Raw genomic sequence first — 18,903 nt, forward strand, 5'->3', positions numbered from 1 at the left:
GGATGTGTATTCTTGCAGCCTCTGGTTGACCAACCAAACTCAGGACTTTCCTAGAAATTTTCCGGCACAGTGAGGATGATGCAACAGAGGCCTTCCTCTGCAGGGGAAAAAAGGGGGACGCTCCACTAGACCATAATAATATCCTCAACATCATACTGGGGTGTTTTGCAGGCAGCATGCTGGGGACTTCTGTGGCCTTGCTTGGTGACAGGGAATGGGGTGTGATGAGCTGCGGCAGGCTTCCTGGGGATGCTTTCAGCCAAAGATGATCCCTGTCTGCCCTTGGCCCTGCTGAGAGGGTAAGTTGAGTCATGAGCAGAATTCAGCCAGTTATCAGATGGAAGGCTAAGGAAGCTTGGGGAGGGCTACTGAGGAGATATGGTAGGCTTGTTCTGTGGAGGGGAAAATTCTTCAGTCTACAGAGTTCTTTTCTGGGGCTTCTTCATCTTTCGATTTCTCTTCCAGTTCCCTTGTTTTGGGCCTCTTTTGTTTCCCCATTCCCCTACCCTGGGCCTTCCTGTTTGGAAAAGGGGTCAAATATCTTCACCCTGGAGGCGTCTGCCCCTTCCACACAGTTGGTGTTGTAACAGTGGAGCTCAGAGAGGCCAAAGCTGACCGCATAGATGTCCAGCACCAACAGTGGGATTTTGGGCCCTGCGGGGGACACAGAGAGAACTCTCCAGGAGTGTGGCCCCTTGGCCTCCCCTCTGGGTGCCCAGTGGGCAGTGGGCCTGGGTGGCTCAGAATCCCGGCCAGGAGCACTGAAGGCCAACAGGCTCCCGCCCTGAGCTTTCTGAGCCAGGATTCCTTGTCTCCTCCCCAACCAGTAGGGAGTGCAGTGAGGGGCGGGGCCTGGAGTCTTGGGAGCTCCCTGGACAACAACATGCATTTAGTGCAGCTCAGTCTCAGAGCCAGTAGGATACGTTTTCTTAAAAAAAAAAAAAAAAAAAAAAAAAAAAAAAAAAAACACGCCTAACATCTTGGCTTTCACTGAAGGGTTGGTATCTGCTTTGTACACTTTGGTCTTCTTGGCTTTTCACTGAGACACAAATACATGGATGCACACTCACTTCCACACACAAACCCACACCAAGCCAGACACACCCATACAAACACACACCAAGACGTACACACACACACTCACACACAAATTAATGTACGTGGTTTCATACCCACATCCACACAAACACACATACAAAGTCAGGCACACACAGAAATACACACCCTCACACCCACAAACTTGTACACACACACACACATATACACACCAACACACATACAACCCTGGCTTGGACAAAGGCTTCCCCTTTTTCCTTTTTTGCAGTGGAAGTTTCCCACCTTCCATGAGATTCAATTTCTCGCCCTTCCCCCGCTAAAATCCTCCTGGCCCCATCATTTCTTGGGTCCTTTCCAGACAGTGCTGTGTCTTTAAGGAAGTTGAAGCTGCTAAAAGTGAGTGAGAGAGAGAGAGAAAACACAACCCAAAAAAATTTGGCATCTCTTCCCCCCTCAAGTTTCTGGTGTCACTTATGAAACACGGGTCCTTGTTGCTGCAGAGCAGTTGTTTTGCTGGAAGGAGGGAGTGCGCGGGCTGCCCCGGGCTCCTCCCTGCCGCCTCCTCTCAGTGGATGGTCCCAGGCACCCTGTCTGGGGCAGGGAGGGCACAGGCCTACACACTGAAGGTGGGGTGGGACCAGGCTGCCCCTCGCCTCAGCATCCAAGTCCTCCCTTGGGTGCCCGTGGCCCTGCAGACTCTCAGGGCTAAGGTCCTCTGTTGCCTTTTGGTTCCACCTTAGAAAAGGCTCCGCTTGACTAAGAGTAGCTTGAAGGTAAGCCAGTGGGGAGGAGGGCTCCAGGGCCAGCGGCGGGAAGGGGAGGCCTCTTGGATATAGGGGCTGGTTCCCTCTTGGTCCATCCCTGCTAGTCTGAGGTGCATGGGACAATCCTTAGCTTGGAGCCGTCCAGGGGGCATCTGCTGCTTCCACAACCCACAACTGAGGCCCCACAAATCCCAGCTGCGTTTGGGCTGAGCCCCTGGCCTCACCCCAGTCAGCTGAGAGGTCCTGGCGGGGGGTTATTTGGGCAGCTGCCTGGCTAAGTTTGAACAGAATAGGCCACGGGTGTGATTCCACAGAAAAGGCCTGGTGTCTGCTGCGGTCACGGCCGGAGGAGCGGGAGGGGGTGGGTGGAGTGGATGGGGGTGGTGTGCACTGCACAAGGGGCCTTGTCTGGGCCAGGGCAAAGCATACCTATGGGGGACTCCGGTGGGAGGGACTGCGGCCAGGATGTGGGAGGGCAGGGGGAGGTTCTGCAAAGTGCTGGGGGAGGGGGGTGGCTGGAAAACAGATTTCAAGTCATAAAGTCAGCTAGGAACAGGCCGAGGCAGGGAGAACTCTCCACTCGAAGGAGGAGCTGGGGTCCTCTTCCATCCTGTCTTCGTCCTGCCTGGCTGCGTGACCTCGGGCAAGTCTCTGCCCTTCTCTGGGCCTCAGTTTCTCCTTCTGTAGGATGGGGGCGGTGGGCTAGGTGGTGTTGGGCTTTAGCTGGGTTATGTGGGACAGGGCCTCCTGATGGGAAAGAGCTCTGGCTGGGCTTGTGGGAGGAATGAGTCCCTCTGGCGAGTTCTCAGGATCCCCTGGGTGACATGCCCTTCTCTGCAGGAGGCACCATGCAGGAGCTGCATCTGCTCTGGTGGGCGGTTCTCCTGGGCCTGGCACAGGCCTGCCCTGAGCCCTGCGACTGTGGGGAAAAGTATGGCTTCCAGATTGCCGACTGTGCCTACCGCGACCTGGAGGCCGTGCCGCCTGGCTTCCCGGCCAATGTGACTACACTGAGCCTGTCGGCCAACCGGCTGCCAGGCTTGCCAGAGGGTGCCTTCAGGGAGGTGCCCCTGCTGCAATCGCTGTGGCTGGCACACAATGAGATCCGCACGGTGGCCGCCGGCGCCCTGGCCTCTCTGAGCCATCTCAAGAGCCTGGACCTCAGCCACAATCTCATCTCTGACTTTGCCTGGAGCGACCTGCACAACCTCAGTGGCCTCCAACTGCTCAAGATGGACAGCAACGAGCTGACCTTCATCCCCCGCGATGCCTTCCGCAGCCTCCGTGCTCTGCGCTCGCTGCAACTCAACCACAACCACTTGCACACATTGGCCGAGGGCACCTTCACCCCGCTCACCGCGCTGTCCCACCTGCAGATCAACGACAACCCCTTCGACTGCACCTGCGGCATAGTGTGGCTCAAGACATGGGCCCTGGCCACGGCAGTGTCCATCCCGGAGCAGGACAACATCGCCTGCACCTCACCCCATGTGCTCAAGGGCACACCGCTGAGCCGCCTGCCACCACTGCCATGCTCGGCACCCTCAGTGCAGCTCAGCTACCAACCCAGCCAGGATGGTGCCGAGCTGCGGCCTGGCTTCGTGCTGGCGCTGCACTGTGATGTGGATGGGCAGCCGGCCCCTCAGCTTCACTGGCACATCCAGATACCCAGCGGCATTGTGGAGATCACCAGCCCCAATGTGGGCACTGACGGGCGTGCCCTGCCCGGCACCCCTGCGGTCAGCTCCCAGCCGCGCTTCCAGGCCTTTGCCAATGGCAGCCTGCTTATCCCCGACTTTGGCAAGCTGGAGGAAGGCACCTACAGCTGCCTGGCCACCAATGAGCTGGGCAGTGCTGAGAGCTCAGTGGACGTGGCACTGGCCACACCCGGCGAGGGTGGTGAGGACACACTAGGGCGCAGGTTCCATGGCAAAGCAGTTGAGGGAAAGGGCTGCTATACGGTTGACAATGAGGTGCAGCCATCAGGGCCGGAGGACAATGTGGTCATCATCTACCTCAGCCGTGCTGGGAACCCTGAGGCTGCAGTCGCAGAAGGGGTCCCTGGGCAGCTGCCCCCAGGCCTGCTCCTGCTGGGCCAAAGCCTCCTCCTCCTTCTCTTCCTCACCTCCTTCTAGCCCCACCCCAGCCAAGGCTGGGCTGAAGCAGCCCCAGGGCTTTCCTAACTCCTCCCCTTGCCCCTGCCAATGCCCCTTTAAGTGCTGCAGGGGTCTGGATTTGGCAACTCCTGAGGCCTGCATGGGTGACTTCACATTTTCCTACCTCTCCTTCTAATCTCTTCTAGAGCACCTGCTACCCCCAACTTCTAGACCTGCTCCAAACTAGTGACTAAGATAGAATTTGATCCCCTAACTCACTGTCTGCGGTGCTCATTGCTGCTAACAGAATTGCCTGTGCTCTCCTCTCAGGGGCAGCATGCTAACAGGGTGGTGCCCTAATCCAACTGGGAGAAGCCTCGGTGGTGGAATTCCAGGCACTGTGACTGTCAAGCTGGCCAGGGCCAGGATTGGGGGAATGGAGCTGGGGCTTGGCTGGGGGGTGGTCCGAAGCAGACAGGGAATGGGAGAGGAGGATGGGATGTAGACAGTGGTTAGCATGGCTCTGAGGCTCCCCAGGGCCTGCTCAAGCTCCTCCTGCTCCTTGGTGTTTTCTGATGACTTGGGAGATTGGGAGCCCCTTTGTCCTCATCTGAGACTGAAATGTGGGGATCCAAGATGGCCTTCCATCCTCTTACCCTTCCTCCCTCAGCCTGCACCCTCTATCCTGGAACCTGTCCTCCCTTTCTCCCCAGCTATGCATCTGTTGCCTGCTCTTCTGCAAAGGCCACCAGCTTGGGAGCAGCAGAGAAATAAACAGCATTTCTGATGCCCCTCCGTGTCTGCCTGGAATTTTGTCTGGATCTAGGAGACCCTACTGGGAGATAGAATCAGGAGCTGAAGATGCAGGGCAGCCAGCCTGCCTGCCCACAGTGGCAGGGGCCTCTGGGACCCCAACAGGCTGTGGAGGCACAGGAGGGCTGACCCAGTGCTTGTGTCAGGGGCTGGGCCTTGCAGTGGGCTGAGCTGCAGATAGTCCCTTCCTCCAAACCGTCCCACAGGACAGGTTGGGGCAGAAACCTGGGGTGGCTGGCTACCCTGAGCAGCGCCTGATGTCAGCATTGGCTTCAAGAGAGGCATTTGGAAAGGCACAAGGAAATGGAGGTGCCTGGGTGGTAGTTCCTCTTCCCTGTCCTGCTCCTGGAAGAGATGTTAGGAATGAAGAGGAAAGAGGGGACAGGTGGGGCAAGATGGAGGAGACAGATGAGGAGCAGGGGACACAAGACAGAGAAGGAGAAAGCCCCAGAGAGACTGGGAACAAGAGAACATATTTGAGGGAGAAGCCAGGGGAAATGAATCGTACTTATCCTTCCCCCAAAGAAGAAATGGTATTCCAAGAGGAAAGTCCAAATGAGGACTGCAGATTCCCTGTAGGAATCTTTCCCCACGGAGCAGGTGGATCAGTAACTGGCCTGGGCCATGTGTGTGTGTGCGCGCGTGCGCGCACGTACAGCAACTTTCAACCTCTCCAGATGAGGAGCATAAGGATGATGTCCTAACCTGGAGACTCTGCACAACCTCCTATCTGTGCCAGGTAGGAGATATGTCTTCCTACTGCCTCTATCCCATCCCTTTCAAGATCGAGGATGCTGCGTGCAGAGACAATGGCCCAGAGGGAGAGGCTCTGTGGCCTCTGTCCAGAGCTCCCAGAACTGCTGAGTTCAGCAAAGTGGAGGCAGGAGGCTAAGGAGTCTGGGGTAGCAGCTGTGAGCTTTGGCTGCTGGCCAGCCCCCTTCCCTCCCTCCTGGTCCACATACAGCACCTCCCCCTGCCCACTCTTCCCTCATCCACTTGCAGCTCCTGCTGATGTCACCAGCAGCATGTATCAAGAATGACTCCTAATCTAAAATAAAAGTTGAAAAAAAAATGACTCATGTCTGGTGGAAAACAGCAGGATGGAGCCAAATTCCATGTGCTGGGCCACCTTGGGTAAGTCATTGCCCTCATCTGGGCTTCAGTTGCCTCAAAAACCAAATGATGTGGTAGGACTGGGTGCTGCCTCATGGTCCAATAGACTCTGATTGCCTAAAGCTTGATATTCCCAGCCTGACTTGGGCATCCCTGGCTCCATTCCCACCTGAGCGGCTTGGCTTCTTGGAGTAGGACCTTGACCTAAGACCTGGGTCAGGGGCAGCACAGGGAATGGCTGTGCCTTGAGTGGACTAGCTACTCCCCTGCTTTAAGGTCTTCCGTGGCCCCCCACTGCCCTCCAGGTGAAGCCTGAATTCCCCACTTAGAGCCTCTCTGACCCAATCCTCCAACAAGCCCACCCTTTCTGCCTCTTCTTGGAACAGCTATTTAATTGTTCCCTTAATGCTCCATGGTGTGCCATCCTTTGCACCCTTGCTTACACTGTTCCCTCCATCCAGGCACCCTTTCCCTGTTCTTCATTTGGCTAAGTCAGTCTTTGAGAGCTGGCTCTGGCATCACCGCCTCCAGAAAGCCTGGAGGTTCCCCCATCCCCAAAGTAGACAGGGCCCCCTTCTCTGGGAACCTGAATTCTCCCCCCCAGAGAGGTCAGTTGCTGAAACAAGGTCAGGAAGCCTCTTTCAATGGGCTGCAGTGGGATCGCAGCGTGCCTCTTTGGTCTCCTCAGGACAACCCTGAAAGTGGGTTTCAGGTCCCTGACCCCACCCCCGGCTTTATAAGTATTTGAGGCTGTAGCAGGAACCTGGGCGTGGGGCAGGGGACTGTTGATCTCCACTAATTGTGCAGGCATTTCTCAAGGCCCTGCAGACCTAGATCTGTAGGGTAGCCACATCTTCCTACCTTCTGTAGCCCCCAGCCCCTCAGTGGACCCAGGGCATCTTCCTTATTCATATACCCCACCCCCACCTCCACCAAGCCCCCAGCAGGGAAAAGACCCTAGTCTGTCTCCACCCTCCTTTGCCCTCTGTATTCTCATTCTACTCCCATCAGGACAGCCCACGCTCTGTGCCCCCATGTGACAGGCCCCCTCCTACCTCCACACCTGGAGTCACACTGCTTCCCCAGCATTCCTGAAGTCGCTTCTCCTCCCCAGATCCTGCCCCTTCTTCAAGACCCAGAACAAGTCCCACTTCCAAAGCCAGCATCCACATGGCTCAGGGGTGGCATCATAGGGTCCCCAGTCTCTTTGCCACCCAAAGGGATGCAGCTATGAGTTCTCTCTGCCTTCCACCCAGTGTCTGGCCCAGCATGTGACCAGAACACCTCAAGCCCCATCCCCATCAACGCACAGTGTGGATGTACTGACAGCGTAGGCGGGGTTTTCCCTGCATACCCCTCCTGCTATGAGGACAGTTTCTCAGGAACAAGTTTATTGCAGGGAACACACTAACCTCTTTCATAATAGCCAAAGGCATAAAAACTACAAAAATATCTGGCTCTCAAGTGTGGGCAGCTCGGTGTGGGACCTGGTCTGAGTCGTGACTTGGGCTGCCCTTCAGGCCAGCAGCCTGGGAGCCTTCCAGCCACTCCCCAGAGAGGTCCGTGGAGCTGAGGGGGTGAGGCAGTGCCTCCGCTGCTTCCACAGCATGAAGGCCAAGGCTGAGGTGGAGCTGAACTGGAGTGGTTCCAGAAAAGGCTTCATCGAGGCCCTTTGAGGCTGGTGGTAGAGCCAGGGTAGGGAGAGGCCTGGATGTGGCCGCCCTGGCTCGACTGGCTCCTGGACCAAGGCCCTAACCCGCCAGTTTCTTTCTTCAAAACCCCTGCTGGCTCTCCCATGGCCAAGTGGGCGGAGCAGAGCTCTCCTGAGGCTCCCAGCGCAGACAGACCTCCACCCAACCACGGTGATCCAGAGGACCTGCCGGCTGCATGGCTGGGGTGATGCTGGGAGAGCCAGGGAGGGAGGAGGATGGTAGGCAGGAATGTGCCTCAACACAGATGGGCAGGTGGGCTGGCCTTCCCTGCCCTCAGGACTGGGCACCATTGGCACCCAACAGGGCCGTCTTGCGGAAGACCTGCAGGGTTGGGTTGTGCAGCAGCGTGTAGGCCAGACCCCAGCGAGCCCTGCAGCGGCTGGCCCTGGGCCTTGCTCCCTTGGCCATGGAGTCCTTTGTCTGTAACAGCTGCAACCCTGAGAGAGACGGACTTTCTGTGAGTCACTCAACAAACACCCAGCCAAGCCTCCCTGGCCCTCAGACCTGAGTAGAGAGCCTGAAAATCCCAGGTGTAGTGCAGGTGGTGAGGCTTAGGATGTCCCCTGCAGGCAGCACATGGAAGTGGGGTGTGAGGTCTGTGGAAGGTGTGTGAGGTGTGTGAGGACTGGAAGCTGGGTGGGACAAGGGTCTGGAGCTGGCTTAGTGTCCCCTCCCTACACATACTTCTGGGCAGAAAGAAAGGAGGAGGTCATACTCCCTGTCCCAAGGGAGAAGTGGGGGCAATGAGGGAGCCCCTTAGCAAGACAGCTGTTTCATTCTCTCTTTGTGCACACATATGGTGTGTGTATGTGTGTGTTCATGTCATGGAAAAAATTACCCTGAGATCAGGCCAGGAGGGGTGACCAAAGGCAGCCAAAGAAGAGAGGAAGTGAGAATTTTCCTGGCGCTCACTCTGTGTGCTAGGGAGGGGCACGCATCCTTCCTGGGAGAAGCTGGGTAGGCTCTATTCCCCCATTCCCAGTGGGAGGGCGCACCTTCGTCTTCCTCCCCTGGTCTGAGGCTGTCCTTGGGGGCCGCCATGGTCCTGGGTAGGAGGCTCCGAGCTTGCAGGAGCAGGAAGCAGAAGGCTGTCATGGCTGGATGCGACTGGCTGACCTCAATCTTCAAGAAGTTTCGGTATGTGTAGTAGCCTGCGGTGGGGTGGCGGATGGCAGTGTTGGGGGAGCAGAGGCCAGACTAGAGGCATCCAGACACCCCCTAACACACACACAGGGAGTGCGCGTGCACACCCTGCATCCAAGCATGTAGACACACCAGGCACATGGCATATCTGCTGCATGGGCACATGTGGACCTGCTAGAACACCCCACATCCACTGCACATGCTGCAGGGCCAAACGAGGCACAGTGCAGGCACACACAGGTGGCATCTGCAGCTACAGACATCAGTGTGAACTGATCAGCTGGCACAGGCCTGGGGCAGGGAAGATGCCTTCCTCACTGCTTGGGTAGCCTGAACAACCCTCCAGCCCTGCCCAGTAACCTTACCGGGGTCGAGAGTGGCGGCTCTCGGTGGCAGCAGGCTGAGGTCCATCTGGCCAAGGTGGATGGCATTGTAGAGGGCAGAGAGGAGCACTCGCCAGGTGGCCACCATGGCACCCACCAGCACATTGAGGGGAAAGAGAAGAAAGGTGGCTGCATAGAGCACTCGCCTAGGGTGGGAGAAGAAAGCTGAGGCAGGCCGTCCCCCAGAGCCCCCTCCCCAGGGTCAGTGTCAGACCTAGATGCCCAGAACTGCTGTGTATTTACTGAGGCACAGTGATGGCACACACAGGTGGCATCTGCGGCTACAGACATCAGTGTGAACTGATCAGCTGGCACAGGCCTGGGGCAGGGAAGATGCCTTCCTCACTGCTTGGGTAGCCTGAACAACCCTCCAGCCCTGCCCAGTAACCTTACCGGGGTCGAGAGTGGCGGCTCTCGGTGGCAGCAGGCTGAGGTCCATCTGGCCAAGGTGGATGGCATTGTAGAGGGCAGAGAGGAGCACTCGCCAGGTGGCCACCATGGCACCCACCAGCACATTGAGGGGAAAGAGAAGAAAGGTGGCTGCATAGAGCACTCGCCTAGGGTGGGAGAAGAAAGCTGAGGCAGGCCGTCCCCAGAGCCCCTCCCCAGGGTCAGTGTCAGACCTAGATGCCCAGAACTGCTGTGTATTTACTGAGGACCTACCATTTACTGCTGTGTCTCCTGTGCACCCCACCCTGGGCAAGGTCTTCTCTCTTTCAACCCACTACCCTGGGAGATGGGAAACTGAGGCCCAGAGAGATTGGGTGACTTAGCCAAGGCTGTCAGCTATTCAGTGGCAGAGCTGGACTTTAATTCTAGGTCCATCTAAGTCTTTCTATGACCCTGATGCCTCCCACCTCCCTTTTCTAGGTTCCCCTGTCTGCTAATTCCAAATTCCCCTGGGAACCAAGTCTCTCCCACAGCCTTGTCATCTGACAGGGAACTCCCTTGCTACAAAGCGGGGAGGGGCATGGTTTTGAGGAAACAGAGGATCCAGGGGAGAGCTGTACCAATTCTCAAAGCAAGAAAGGTTCCCAGGGGTACTTCCAGCCCCATGCCAGGTTTGTAGAGAGGTACTTTGGAGTGGGCTGAGCCACTGTCCCTTTTCTGTATGGGTAAGGCAAGCTCTTTCTACTATCTTCTGGGCTTCTTGATATAGAGAGATAGATGGCAGTGGAGGGAGGACACAGAAAGAGAGAGACGCTGAAGAAAAGTCTGAGGGCCTGAGGGAGCCATAAGCCCAGGTGCCGCCTCACCGGTTGGTCAGCTGTGGGTGTCCATCATGAGTCTCCAGGAAGACCCAATGGGCTGCCATGTTCTGCAGGGTCACAGCCAGGGCCAAAGTCACCCAGAAGGGCCTGCCAGTGGGATGGGGAGGTGGTCACTGTTAGCAGACCTCCAAAGAGGCCCCGAGCCCTCCATGTCTTGCTTCACTCACCACGAGGACTCCAGGGAACGGAAGAGCAGGAGGTTCCTGCCATGGAGCACAGGCATGAGCACCAGGAAGGCCAGGGCCGTGGTTCCCAGGAAGAAGATGATTTGCTGCACCAGGAGCCCTGCCAGGGGCGGGAGAGGCAGGGGGACAGATAACAGGTTCTATGAAAGCTGGCCACCCCTACCACCCCCAGAATCAAGGACTTTGGAATTGGGCAGGCCTGGTTTTAGATCTCTGCTCTGCCTCTGCCCAGCTATGCTGCCTTGAACAAGTCACTTTACCTCACTGAGCCTCAGTTTCTTCCTCTGTAAAACAGGGATAATAGTCCCTACCTCAGAGGCTGTGGTAAGGATCCGATGAGGTAATGTCTGTGGAAACTCTTAAAATCACAAAGTACTTTGCAAATGTTATTTCCCTCCAGTTTCTCCTGAGTTTGAGTTACTCGGGAATAAGACTACATTTTAAACTGATTTTTGCATTCCTTCAAGCTAGAGCCTGGCATACGGTAGGTGCCCAAGGACTGTCTATTGAAATAATCTGGCCAACTGATTAGAGAATAATACCTACAAAAAGGCCTGGAGGCATAAGGGCTACCAAGAAGAGATGCTATGGCTTTTGTCCTAGTAATTCCTCCACTCCTTTACCATCCTTCTCCTCCCTCAAGGAGGTGAGAATGGAAGGAAATGGAGAGAGAGATACAAGGCCCTTGGATGTGCAACCCTGGCCACAGCCCCTCACCATTCAGAGTGCTTTTCTCACCGCAGTACCCAAGGGGAGAGTCAGACACTTGGGGCTGGTAGGGGTCCTGGAAGGTTATCTGGTCCAACTCTCTCAGGGCAAGACCCCCTTTGCAGACCCCAACAATATCCATGGAACTCCGCTTGCATACCCTCAGTGACAGGGGTCTCATTACCTTTGTAGGTAGCCAATTGTGGCACAGCCCTTTCTTAAGTTGGAGTGCAGTGGCGTGATCTTGGCTCACTGCAACCTCCACCTCCTGGGTTCAAGTGATTCTCCTGCCTCATCCCCCCAAGTAGCTAGAACTACAGGTGTACATCACCACACCCGGCTAATTTTTGTGGTTTTAGTAGAGACGGGGTCTCACCATGTTGGCCAGGCTGGTCTCCATCTCCTGACCTCGTGATCCTCCTGCCTCGCCCTCCCAAAGTGCTGGGATTACAGGTGTGAGCCACCGCGCCCAGTCAGGAATGTACCATTTTGAATTTGACACCTCCAGACCTGGGTCCACCCCCCATGAGAACATCTGATGGCACCCAGGGTTCACCTCCATGTGGAGGGTACCCACTCAATTTCCCAAGGGCTCCTGTACCCCCATCCTGAGTAAGCTTCTTAAGGGCAGGGAAGGCAGGGGGGGTCCCTCCTCTTGCTGTCGCCCCAGAGCATTTCCAGACAAACCCTGAGGGCAGTACTTGCTGAGCACTCTTCTCTTCAACTGGGGCCAGTGTCTGAGGTGAGGCCCAGGCCGAGGCTGGCTGTGGCGGGCAAGGGAGGCTCACCAAGGCAGATAAAGGCTGTCTGGTAGGCACTGAAGCTCATCCAACAGAATATGGCTTGGCGGGAGGGGTGGGGACTCCGATGCAAGGGACTCAAGTCCAGGGCAGCTCCTCGGTACAGAGCTTGAAGGTTGGTCCTGGGGTGGAAGCCAGGGAGGCAGAGACCTCAGGAAGCGACACTGTCTTCCTAAATCCTCTTCTGGGCCAGCAACTGTCCAAACTCCCAATAGAATTTCAACCCACAGCCATCAGCAGGGAGTCCCAGAACTGTGGGAGCCAGGAGGAGGCCACTAACCCAAGATATCTGGAAGAGGTGATACCTGGGCAGTCTTAAAGAGTGAACGAGGAAGACAAAACCAGGCAGAAGGCTCAACCTGAGCCAAGTCAGAAAAGTGACAAACAACAGTGAGAATGGAAGTGACACACAGCACAGCCACCTGGGAAAGAGGCAAGGCAAGCACAGGCTGGGGAGCTTTGAATGCCAGGAGAAGGAGGGGTGACCTGTGGAGAAAGACCCCTGGGAGGAGCTCTGAGGGCACATGGGCCAGTTCTCTGACATGGGTAAGTGCTCGGGCTGCCCCTTCCACCTGCCCTGGGCCTTCAGTGCTCCTCACCACTCACCACTGCAGGGCAAGTGAGGCAGCATGGCGAGACCCGCACCACCTCTCCAGAGCGCTATGCCCCCAGGCCACCCCTCACCTACGCTCTCACATGGCAGGGCCACCCCAGCCTCTGCTCTCGTCCACATAGTCCTCACCTCCTATCTCTTCCATTCCCGGGAAGGTACAGCTTCCCCAGGCCACCTTCCCTCTCATCCAGCCCACCCGGTGGCCCCTACTCTCCATCAGCTGCCCTGAGTTGGTGGTGCCCTATGTCCCTCATACTCACAGACATTTCCCCAACCAGACAGGAAGGTCCAAGTGCAGGACCCGGCCCCACCTTCTCCCTCCACTGCAGCACAGCCACACTCAGGTGGGCTCCCTGACAGCCTGGGCTGGCAGAGCCCTTCCCTATCTCTAGCCCCAGGGCCTCCCTGCAAACCCACAGGACTCCCACTCCTTCCCCACCTCTGCACTGGGTGAGCCGGAGCCTGCCACTCACCTGTGTGTCACCAGTGAGCGCATCAGGACCAGGAAGGTGAGTGAGCAGGACAAGACCAAGGCCGAGATGTAGCACACTGGTGGGCAGAGAGGGGACAAAGTGAGAGGTCAGGGCCTGGAGCCTCCTGGGGTCTTCGGAACCCCTGCCAGGGTGGTGCCTTGTGGGGAGTTCCCCCTGCCCCACAATGAACTCTGCATGGAGGCCTCTTGGCCCCATCCCCAGTTCTCAGATCTAGTAAGCCAATGACTTCGGCCACCCCATTCATCCCGGTGATACATAGTAGCCAAGAGATGAAACCAGCTCTGAGTCTGCAGACCTGGTCCTCTCCCTGCTGTTGCTGCTTCCATTGCTGCGGGACCTCCATCCAACCTGGCATCTGCCTCCAGCTTCACTGCTTCTTGGCCATGTGGCCTTCAGGAGGGCACTCCATCTCCCCCAGGCCCCCATTTGCTCGTGAACATACTGCTGGGCACGCTGTTATGCTGCCCAGCTCCCAGGATAATGTGAGCCATAAGGCCCCATCCACGTCTGCACTAACGGTCTTTGTTCAGGGCATAGAGGGTGTGAGTTCGGTGCGGCCTGAGTCCATCAGAATAAGGGAGGCGGCCGCTGTCACCCAGCTCCCTCACCCCTTCCCTGGCCATGCACACAATGAGTGCGTGCATGATGGTGTGTCATGAATGAGCCTGGATGTTTAAGAATATCAGGGGTGCAGGCCGCAACTCTCCCACCTTACATCCACATCCAGCCTTGCTCTGGACTGTCACGGCAACCCCACGAGGTTAGACAGAAGAACTGTTCCCACTGGGCTGAAGAGGAAGCTGAGGCTCAGAGAGAGGGCTTCGCCCAGCCAGCCATGCCGCTAGAAATGATAGAGTGAGGTGTGCAACCATTTCCAAGCAGTTCCAAAATGAGCCTGAGATGCCTGCACCCTGATCTCATTAGTCAGCCCAGGGAAGTGTTCCTGGTGCCCGTGTCACCACCAGAATCTCAAGCGCAGGGAAAGCAAACACAGAAAAGGTGAGTGCTAATTCCACAGAGCCACAGGGATTACAGCGGTGGGTCTCCACATTGACATCGCCTTTAGGATCACCTGGAGCTGCTAAAACTCGCCCATGGCCCAGCCTGCACCCAAACCGGTCAAATCAGAATTTCTGTGGGTGGGACCCAGCCTTAGCCTGTGAAAGCAACACTGGTGATTCAGTGTGCAGTCAGGGCTGACAGCCACTGCTCTGGGGACTTTTCAAAGGCAGAGCCTTCATGATTTATTTCCATCAGCAATGAATTGAAATCAATCAACCAGCCAATATTCATTGGGTGCCTACTACAGTGGCGCTCAAACTTTGCTTGCATGAGAATCACTGGAACTGTAATCCTGGCACTTTGGAAGGCTGAGGCGGTGGATCATCTGAGGTCAGGAGTTCAAGACCAGCCTGACCAATATGGTACTAAAAATACAAAAATTAGCCGGGCCTGGTGGCAGGCGCATGTAATCCCAGCTACTCGTGAGGCTGAGACGGGAGAATCACTTGAACCCAGGAGGCGGAGGTTGCAGTGAGCTGAGATCGTGCCACTGCACTCCAGCCTGGGAGACAGAGTGAGACTCCATCTCAAAAAAAAAAAAAAAAAAATTAGCTGGGACTGGTGGTATGTGCCTGTAATCCCAGCTACTCAGGAGGCTGAGACATGAGAATTGCTTGAACCCAGGAGGTGGAGGTTGCAGTGAGCCAAGATTGTGTGACTGTACTCTAGCCTGGGCGACAGAGCACAACTCCACCTCAAAAACAAACAAAAAAATCACTGGGAGGGCTGTTCAATCATAGAGGCTAGGCCCCACTCTGAGAGTTTCCGATTCAGTAGGTCTGGCACAGGGTTTGAAGTCACCGGGTGCTTGCCGGATTCAGCCAGGACTAAAAATGATGCTACAGACAGCCAGGCCCTTCTGCCGGTCCCTAGCTCCCTCCTCCAGGGCCCTGGCCAGGACACTTTTCTCAGAAGCAAGGTTGGGAGAAAGCACTGCAAATGCATAGCTCCAGCCTCTGTGGTCCCCCTTCTGGAGCCAGCTGGGCTGCAGCGAGGGCACATTCTGGACCAGTTGCTGCCAGGATGTGAACAGCCCGCCTGTTGAGCCTGGCCTGGTGAGTGTACAGGCTAACACAGGGGTGAAAGTTAGCAGCCCCCTCGGCCACAGGCCTGGCCTTTGATCTCCATCCATCTACCTCCTACCTCTCTCTCCCTCCATTGGTCCCCAACTTGGACACCCCCAAACCCCAGCACTCACACAATCTTCCTGCTCTTTGCCACCTCTGGGATCCTGTGCCTGCCTTCTTCTGGGCCCTGCTTTGGGGGATAGATCTGTCTTCCCTCATGTGATTGAGGGCCTCAAGGGCAAGTGTTCCTTTTTCACTCCAGCGCTCATTTTGCAGGTGGGGAAATTGAGGTCAGGAGAGGTAAAGCACTTTACCCAAGGTCACTTAGCTTGTAAGTGATGGAACAGAGATTATAATCTGGTTTGCCTGACTCAGCCTGAGCTCTCTGTGAGTGATGCCAGGCTTATGGTCCAAGTGCTGGTTGGCAGTCCTAAAGAAGCTCTGAGCTCAGAAGACATTAGCTCCTTAGCCAAAGGACAGACCAAGGGACACTGGAGCCCAGGTTGTGGGGTGGCTTTGGGGCCTGGTGGCAGGCGCCTATAATCCCAGCTACTTGGGAGGCTGAAATGGGAGAATTGCTTGAACCCATATCTCTAATCCTCTTGGGCTGCAGTATTCCTCATCTGCAAATTCAGAGAGTAGATGCTGCTCTGTTTGGCCCAAGAAGATCCAAAGTGGGAGCCTTTGAGCTTGGAAACTGTAACATGCAATTAAAAATATAAGGCGTGATGAGTGGAAGAAGAATCCTTTGCCCTGGACATGTCTCTTCTTGCCTTCGAGCCTCAATGTCCTGCTCTGTGAGCTGGGATCAATGATGCTGACCTACAGGGTCACTGTGAGCAAGGGTCTGAGGTTGGTTGTGGACTGACCTGGACCATGTCTGCACCTGCCTATGACCCAGGTTGCAACCAGCTTGAAAAATCTCCCAGGAGAAGTCATTTTCAGCTCACCCAGAACTTGTCACCTGTCCAGTTTGTGGGCCTCAGCAGCAGTTCCAGGGCAGCCTCTAGTATGGGAACTGAGGTGCTCAGGGAGATGGTGGAGGTGGTCAGGGAAGGAAGCGGTCACTCCGTGCACCTCTGCCCACTCCCCACTCCCTGCCCCCCCAAGACCAGCACGCCCAGGTCTGTGGGATAAGGATGATGTTAATGGTCAGGTACAGCTTTGGAGCAGCCACACCTCCATCTGCAACGCTGGCAGCCCACGCTCTGACCATCACGTTACTCCTCAGAAGCCGGGGGCCTGTCCGTCCCAGCCTGGGGCCCCCAAGTCAGCAGAAGGTGCATGCCTCCTGAGTCCTGAGCACGGGGCTTTGCCCCAAGGTGATGGAGAGAGCCCCGCCTAGTCTTCAGGAGCCCTGCGTTCTCTTGGCTGCACTCTGCCCTGCTGGATGGCCTCAGGCAAATCCCTCCCCATGTGTCAAGTGGGGACACTTCTCAGTCCCCTCCACAGGGCTGTTGGGAGCGCCCAGAAGGCAGAGTAAGTAGGTGGCTGCAGGAGGCATCAGACCACAGAAGCGAAGGCCGGGATGGTTCCCTGGTTCAGGAGCTCATTGTCAGAGGAGGGAAGGAGAAAGGAGATGGCCCCAAAAGACAGGGAGTTGGGAAGAGAAAGCCTGCGCCCTGCCCAACACCAGCCCTCTGCCATGAGGATTCGCTCAGAAATCCTTACCGTCCTCCATCGCTGTCTCCTCCCTCCTTCCCCACCCTCATCTCACCCAGCCCATGGCCTTCCTCATCTCCATTCCTGGAGAGTTGGTCAGAGACACTGGGGGTGGTAGGGGAAGGTGCCACAGAAGCAGGCAAGGGGCAGGAGCTGCTGAGATGTCCCTTCAGGTTTCATGGAAGCTCAGAACTGGAAGCGCCAACTGCCTCAATTTGGAGATGAGGCAATTGAGACCCAGAGAGGGGAAGGAATGTGCCCAAGGGCCCCCAGTGTGTCCATGGCCGACTAGGGCATAGACCTTGGGTCTCCCCATTTTCATTCCCCACTGCAGCCCTCAGGGGCTCCCTGGAGGCCTCACCTTCCAGAGCCCACAGATGGTGCTTCACCAGCTCCACCACCTCCTGCTTGTCCTCTGAGAGCACGATCCCAAAGCCGGCCAGCAGATAGGAGACATCAGTGGTGATCCCCGCCCTCACCTTCTGGATGGTGGGTACCACGCCCACCAGCAGCAGCAGGGCCACCTGGAAGAGTCCCACAGTGAGGGCCCCATCCCAGGAAAGGGTTTTCTGTACTAACAGGGGAGACTTTGGGCAAGAAATTGGCAGCACACAGGCTCCAGCCACATGCCCATTGCCCATCAGTGTTCTTATCTGCCCCTTAGAGCAGGGTCCTCATGCCTCTAAATGAGGACATTACAGACAGGTGCAATTATAGCCTAATAGGCCAAAGGCATGCCTTCAAGCACCATAACTGCATACAGTCGGCCCTGCATATCTGTGGGTTCCACATCCATGACCAACCAATTCAATCAAGCACAGATCAAAATATTTGGGGAAAACCCTCAGTAAAAAATAATAATGCAATACAAATAATACAAATAAAAAATAATACAGTAGGACAAGTTTTTTTTTTTTTTTTTTTTTTTTTTGAGACAGAGTCTTGCTCTGTCGCCAGGCTGGAATGCAGTGGTGCAGTCTCGGCTCACTGCAACCTCCACCTTCCAGGTTCAAGCGATTCTCCTGCCTCAGCCTCCCGAGTAGCTGGGACTACAGGCCCATGCCACCACATCTAGCTAATTTTTGTATTTTTAGTAGAGACAGGGTTTCACCACGTTGGCCAGGATGGTCTCAATCTCTTGACCTTGTGATCCACCCGCCTCAGCCTCCCAAAGTGCTGGGATTGCAGGTGTGAGCCACCGCGCCCAGCCATGGGACAACTATTTACATAGCGCTTATGTTCAGTATTGTAAGTAATCTAGAGATAACGAGGTATACTGGAGAATGTGTGTAGGCTACACGCAAATACTACACCATCGTATATCAGAAATTTGAGCCTTTGGATTTTGGAATGGAGGGGTGTCCTGGAACCAGTCCACCTCAGATACTGAGGGATGACTGTGTCTGCACCTCTATTTACCCATCATCTATCTATCTAAACTTTGGAATGTAAAATTTCCGGTTTTTCTATGTTGTGAAAGTAAATGAGTGCAGGAATTAAAGCTAGACAGACTTGGATTCAAACTTAGGCTATGCCGAGATATCAGCTGTGCAGAAACTTGGCCAAGTCAAATTCACCTCTCCGAGCTTCCATTCTCCCCATCTGTAAAGTGGGGAATAATTATAACTACCTCCCAGGATCTGAATTGTTGTTGTTTGTTTTTTCTTTTTTCTTTTTTCTTTTTTTGGAGGTGGTGAGGCAGAGTTTATCAAACATGTTATCTCGCTAAATCTTCCCAATTACTCAAAGAGGAAAATTACTCTATTTCCTCCTTTTTACAGATGAGCTAACAGGTTCAGAGAGGTTAAATAACTTGCCCAAGGCCACACAGGAGGTAAATAGTGGAGCTAGGATTTAAATTTGTGTTTATGTGGCCTCCAAAATTAATGCTCCGAGTCACTTTGTGAGTACAAGAGTGAACACCCCCACCCTTCTGGGTAGGCCAGAATTCCCAAGATGGC

At 55.5% G+C, this 18,903-nt stretch overlaps 2 protein-coding genes across 9 annotated transcripts in view; one reads left to right on the forward strand and one right to left on the reverse strand.

Annotated features, from left to right (window-relative positions):
• The first annotated feature begins 1,483 nt into the window (after positions 1–1,483).
• On the forward strand, positions 1,484–4,708 carry ISLR (immunoglobulin superfamily containing leucine rich repeat). 2 transcript variants are annotated; one of them, XM_017874912.1, is made up of 2 exons: positions 1,484–1,829; positions 2,661–4,708. In XM_017874912.1, exon 2 carries the CDS (start codon positions 2,669–2,671, stop codon positions 3,953–3,955), a length of 1,287 nt encoding a protein of 428 aa, XP_017730401.1. In that variant the 5' UTR covers positions 1,484–1,829; positions 2,661–2,668; the 3' UTR covers positions 3,956–4,708. The 2 variants fall into 2 exon arrangements, with proteins under 2 accessions (XP_017730401.1, XP_017730402.1); XM_017874913.1 differs by lacking the exon at positions 1,484–1,829 and adding an exon at positions 2,311–2,463.
• A 2,508-nt stretch (positions 4,709–7,216) lies between these two features.
• Positions 7,217–18,903, reverse strand: part of STRA6 (signaling receptor and transporter of retinol STRA6) — a 33,329-nt gene continuing 21,642 nt past the window's right edge. For all 7 annotated transcript variants that reach the window (XM_017874921.1, XM_017874916.1, XM_017874915.1 and 4 more), the window contains 8 exons: positions 17,304–17,466; positions 13,131–13,206; positions 12,033–12,166; positions 10,519–10,636; positions 10,337–10,438; positions 9,474–9,637; positions 8,550–8,705; positions 7,217–7,991 (listed from right to left, as the gene is read on the reverse strand). In XM_017874921.1, the coding sequence (XP_017730410.1) occupies positions 7,828–7,991; positions 8,550–8,705; positions 9,474–9,637; positions 10,337–10,438; positions 10,519–10,636; positions 12,033–12,166; positions 13,131–13,206; positions 17,304–17,466 (1,077 nt within the window). In that variant the 3' untranslated portion in view covers positions 7,217–7,827. The remainder of the gene's footprint in view (positions 7,992–8,549; positions 8,706–9,473; positions 9,638–10,336; positions 10,439–10,518; positions 10,637–12,032; positions 12,167–13,130; positions 13,207–17,303; positions 17,467–18,903) is intronic.

The sequence above is a fragment of the Rhinopithecus bieti genome, unplaced genomic scaffold, assembly GCF_001698545.2.
Source record: "Rhinopithecus bieti isolate Rb0 unplaced genomic scaffold, ASM169854v2 scaffold_9693, whole genome shotgun sequence".
In the NCBI taxonomy this organism is placed as follows: Eukaryota; Metazoa; Chordata; class Mammalia; order Primates; family Cercopithecidae; genus Rhinopithecus; species Rhinopithecus bieti.